Here is a 5,459-nt window from a genome sequence, read left to right as displayed (position 1 = left end):
CGATATGTTTTGCGAGCTTATTGTTTATTTTATCTTATTTTTGGTGATTTTTTTTTTAAAAAATTCGCTCATTAGAATTTGTAATGAAAATTGAATTAAAATAAAATTGAAGATTGATTTATCTTTTCTGACTAATTAGCATCTTCTAAAACCAAAAGATCTAGCAGATATACATCAATTAATCAATATTTTGTGTCGTGTTTGTATATACATACTACTGTTTCATTGTTCAATATTTTGATCTCTCATTAACCGGCCACCTCAATTATGTATCCAAGAGTCAATATCTCGGCACAGGTAATATTAATGTTGATAGTGTTGATTTGAGAAAAGATACGTCTTTAAATTTAAGATTAGAAAGAACTTCTAAAACTACAAAAATTGTTGAATTCAGTACTCCTGCTTGAAAATACACAAAACCAACTCAGTGGCAGAAAGAGGTGAATAAGGTATCAGTAGATTACCACAAATCTGCATTATCAAAATAAATATGAAGGGGTTGACAGATCGAACATTCCTATCTGCATTAACTTTGGACCACAAGTCACGGGTCCCTTGATTTTTGAACTGGAAGCCTCTTCCGGCATTGCAACTGGTTCTTTTCAAGACTGTAAACAGATGTAACCCATTATTTCTCATTGATACCCTATGGATGGGCTCACTATCCTTGGCCCATCCCTAGCTCAAATGGAAGACAGGCCCATCAAGTGTCCATGTATTCTCCTATAAATATCAGGTTTTCGTGTTCATTTATTACATTTAATATATTATTTTCAGCAGCGCCCTTAGCTGCTTCCCCCATATATCTTCGGTCTCTGACTTGAGCGTCGGAGAGGCTACGCCAGGACACTCTCCTGGCCCCTTCTAACAGTCTTATTCATGATTTCAGGCTCAGAGTAATTTCGGAACCTGCGTCTGGACTAGTGACACTTGCTGGGATCGGGCCCTAAATTCCCCGTAAGTATCACTCATGTTTTTTTTTAATGTACATCTATCCTAATCTTGACAGAATCACTTCTTGTCTACAAGGCTTCAAAGTAGAGCCTGTTATATATATAATCATAAATTTTTTTATTAAATTTCCCGAGCTTCAAAATCTTGGTACAAAATTTTGGTTCTGTTGCTAGTTATCTTCTGATCCGCATTGGCCGAGATCGAACACTTGTTGTTTACGATTTTCATATAATTTGTGCCGGTAATGAGTCCGAAGTATTGTACTTTCTGAAGACAAATTTAAAAAAACAAACGATTCGGACATAGTTAATGAACTCGAACGAAGTGAAATTCATACACGAGATCTGGGCCATGATGGTCCTTGGATCACACTTTATGGCTGCTGGTCCATGTAAGAAAAATTGGACCAGAATAACCATTTGATTGAGTGGTGGATGGATGGGGGCAACTCATTGCACTTGAGAAAATTGCCACTTCTATTTATTTTTTTAAGACCACAAAAGAAAAAGTATAATTTCATTTCATTTGGTCTGAACATGGTGTTGTACTTTTCGGTAGTAAGGTTTTAATAAGACGACCATGAATGGACAAAGATCTTGTCTTACACTGTTATGGAAACATCGATTTTAAAAACACAACTTTATTTTAGCCTTAAAGATAGTATAAACCTTTCCCCTATGATTGAGAGGCGTGGGTTCTATTCCCACGTTACTAAAAAAAAGTCTCACCCCATCTCAACTAATTGTAATAGTTGTACTACAAAAAATAGGACCACATCTTATTTTTAATATATGTGATACTCACTCAAAATTTAGGTCTGATTCCAGCAATTGACACTAATTCAGATGTAGACTTCGAATTTGCTCTGAGCCTGAAATCACGAAGAAGACCGTTAAAAGAGGGTCGAGAGGTTGTCCCGGCGTAGCCCTCCGACTCTCAAGTCAGTGACTGATGATATAAGTGAAGGGCAGTTAAGGGTGTTGCTGAAAAATAATATAGTAAATGAACGAATTGAACGATCAAACCTGATATTTATAAGAGAATACTAGGGCTTGTCATGAGCCACATACATTAGATAGAAATGGACCGAGGACCCAAAGTCCGATTTGGGTCTGTCTTGATGGCCTATTGATAGGGTATCAATATGTTTTCTTTAAATATATATATATATATATATATATATATATTGATTAATTTTTTATTAATGATATTGGGAGTACTCCCAACAGCTTGACATGGGATGAGAGCTCCTTTTTCTTGTCACATCGTCCCCATAGGACCAGCCATTGGGATGCTCTGATACCCATGGGTTATCTGCGCCATTAATCTATATTTCTGTTTGCTTTTCAGACCCTATTTTTTAAAAACAATGCAATGGTTGGGCTGAAAGAAAGAAAGAAAGTAGATTCCTTTGCCCATTTGACATGCAATGACAACTTACAACATTTATACAAGACAAATCAGAAGAGCACACGCGTGGGAAATGTAACTTTTATTGGCAAATGCATCACAACTTGAGCTACAGTTCTCCAAAATCCAGAATGCAAATTTAGAATCAGGTAATATTAAAACACATTTTTATACTAAGCAAAAACAAACGCATCAACAAAAAACACGAATAACACACTTGACATCATCTAGCTAGCCTAGGCAGGAGATTTGACCGTAATAACTGGGAAATCAAGCAGCACAGCCTTGTCGATCACGGTTGAGAATTTTGTGGAGAACTCGACGTGATTCTGGTGGCTGGCAAATGCAGTGAAATCATCCTTGTTCTCAAATGTCATCAAGAAAGCATGCGTGAATCCTTGTCTCAGCATTTCCAGGCTTTCTATGTCTTGTCCCCTGTACACATACGGAATCAGAATACAGTCATCAATCAGAATGGACATAACAATGCAAAAAATGACCATTGATTTATTTTCTAGTGGAAAAGGGAACAAACAACAACTAACTCACCACACAAAGGACTTGACAATGTCCATCTCAGAGACAAGCTTCTCCATTTCTTTTAGAACATCTTCCACCACCACTTCTTCTTTGAATTTCACCAGCACCAAATGCTTAAACTCAGCCATCCCCAAAAGTCCCCTCGTTGCTCACAACAACCAGTCAATATATACACGTAAAGCAATTTGCGTGTCAACTTCAACAGTCAAATTTGTCGCACACGCTTCATTGTACCATGAAACTCAGTCTCTTCTTTACAAGACAGTATCTGAGATACGATATTAAAGGTAAAATTTTGTGGGACCGAAGTACCAATAGCCTGCGTTTTATTTTTCAGAGGAATTGGCTTAACGCTATGAGAAAAATTGGCTCAACGTGACACATAGCGTGTACAAATTGAAATTGGCGACGACCAAGAAAATTAAGTTACGTACACGAATCTTCTTTTGAAATTCATGCTCCCAAATTTTCTCGTTGATGGCATGAGATGCCTATAAATAGCAACGATTGAGGTCCCTAAGCACACACTTCATAAAAAATATACACCATCTAAAGAGATCGTGCAGTGCTTAGAAGGCTTCAACCGACAAGAAAATCAGAGAAATCAAAATCTTCAATGGCCGGAGGTAACACTCGATCTGCTTCCGCATATTATATATCATGTTTATATACATGCAAGACATGATTTTTGAGAAAAATTTCTTATATATGGTATCAGAGTAGTGATACCTCTGCCTTGAAAATATTTGTATTCAGATCAAGAAATTTAAGAAATTTTTTTTGGAGTTTTACGTAAAAATTTTGAAACTTGAAGTTGAAATTTTTATAAAATAATATTAAGAAACTTACCTGAGAATTTTTGTTCTCGGTTGAACCTTGAATTTCTTCTTCGAAATCTCAAATTTTCAAAAATTTGCTTTCTGAAATTTTCATGAAATGAGAGAACAAGTTTGAAAAAAAATATATTCAGAAAGGTTGATGAAGATGAAGAAATATATTCGTTCTGAATTAATAATATGCATGGCCCTTGTCGTTGAAAGCTTTACCAATAATGTAGACAATCACATGAAGTAATAATAAATTGTCTGCAGGTGCATTAATTAAAAAGATAATGCATTATTAGTTTATTATATATATATATATATATATATATATTTACATGTTGGTTTTCGAAAAAGACAAGATTGAATACTGTCTTCCATTATTTGGTCAATTTTTCAAATTATTTATTATTATTAAAATAATAATAATAAAATAATTTTAATTTAGGGAATTAACTTCTCAAGATTCAAGTTGTGAAATTTTCAATACAAATTAATTTTGCATGTTATATCAAATATTATATATTATTTGATGTGCACATGCAAATTTAATATTATACTTGCATTTATTTTGAAGTTTTTTTTTTAAATGCAAATTATATTGAAAAATATTTAAAAAAAAAAACAATATTCACATTGTGTTCATATTAAATTATATTAAGTTGTTTATAATTTGAAATGAACATATCAAGTAAGATGTGAATATAATATTATAAAATATTTCAGATATTCACAAATGAACAAATAATCCTCACTTTATCACTACTCTGATAAAAGAGAAAAACTGATGAGGAACCCACATTTTCACGGTAAATGTGATCCTCACTTTATCACTACTCTGATTGAAGAGAAAAACTGATGAGAAACATATTTGTTCATATTAAGCAAAAATGTGAATATAAAGTTATTTAATGAAAAATTTTGGCTAATAAAGATTCACATAAATGTGGATAATTAAGTTGAATAATAACTATAAGGTGACGTAAGAAAACATGATCCGAGGGAGTTCTTCATAGATCGGTTTAAATTGGCTTGACTAGCCACTGGTCTCCCTGAGGAATGTTGCTCTGTCTAGGAGTTAGGTATTTAAAGGGCCTTAGCCCTACCTATCTTTCCTGGGAGCACTCTTGGAAAGTGTTGATTGCGAAATAATTATTATATAAAGCATTAAGTAAAGCCAAAATTTTGTTCGGTGAACCGTATAATTTTAAATAATTAAGAAATAGCTACAGCATCCTTAATTATGAAAAATTATGCATTAAGTGGATTTGGATCACATAATGGACATCAATTGTAATTAATTATATAGACATAATAAATTTTATCCCACAAGTATTTTTATTATATTTATATAACTAATTAGGTTAAAATATCAAAATATATTTTTCTTAATTTACCCACGGGAGTTAAGGAAAATTCATTTTGATAGTTTTTATCATAAAGTTACAGAAAAAAAAATAAAAAAATAAAAAAAAATCTTATTGAATTAAAATTTTAGACCACAGGCAAATTTTATGTCATTAGATTTTTAAAACATGAATTACATTGGTAAAACATGATATTGTCTCAAAATTTTAAGCATATTATATTTTGTGCAGTTATGCAACCTGCGAGTTTTTCTGATATGAAATGTGACATTCCCGATCTAAAAGGCGATAATTATAAAATTTGGAAAGAAATAATTCTTCTTCAATTGGGGTAGATGGATATTGATTATGCTATACTGAAAGACGA

At 32.9% G+C, this 5,459-nt stretch overlaps 1 protein-coding gene across 1 annotated transcript; it reads right to left on the bottom strand.

Moving 5' to 3' along the window:
- Positions 1–2,430: 2,430 nt before the first annotated feature.
- On the bottom strand, positions 2,431–3,157 carry LOC142519589 (stress-response A/B barrel domain-containing protein At5g22580-like). Its single transcript, XM_075622632.1, has 2 exons — positions 2,914–3,157; positions 2,431–2,799 (listed from the first exon to the last, which is right to left on the bottom strand). Exons 1-2 carry the CDS (start codon positions 3,030–3,032, stop codon positions 2,601–2,603), a joined length of 318 nt encoding a protein of 105 aa, XP_075478747.1. The 5' UTR covers positions 3,033–3,157; the 3' UTR covers positions 2,431–2,600.
- Positions 3,158–5,459: the final 2,302 nt, after the last annotated feature.

This window comes from Primulina tabacum, chromosome 1 (assembly GCF_025594145.1).
Source record: "Primulina tabacum isolate GXHZ01 chromosome 1, ASM2559414v2, whole genome shotgun sequence".
Classification (NCBI taxonomy): domain Eukaryota; kingdom Viridiplantae; phylum Streptophyta; class Magnoliopsida; order Lamiales; family Gesneriaceae; genus Primulina; species Primulina tabacum.
Note: the sequence above shows the minus strand (reverse complement) of the source record. Positions and strands in the feature narration are given on the sequence as shown.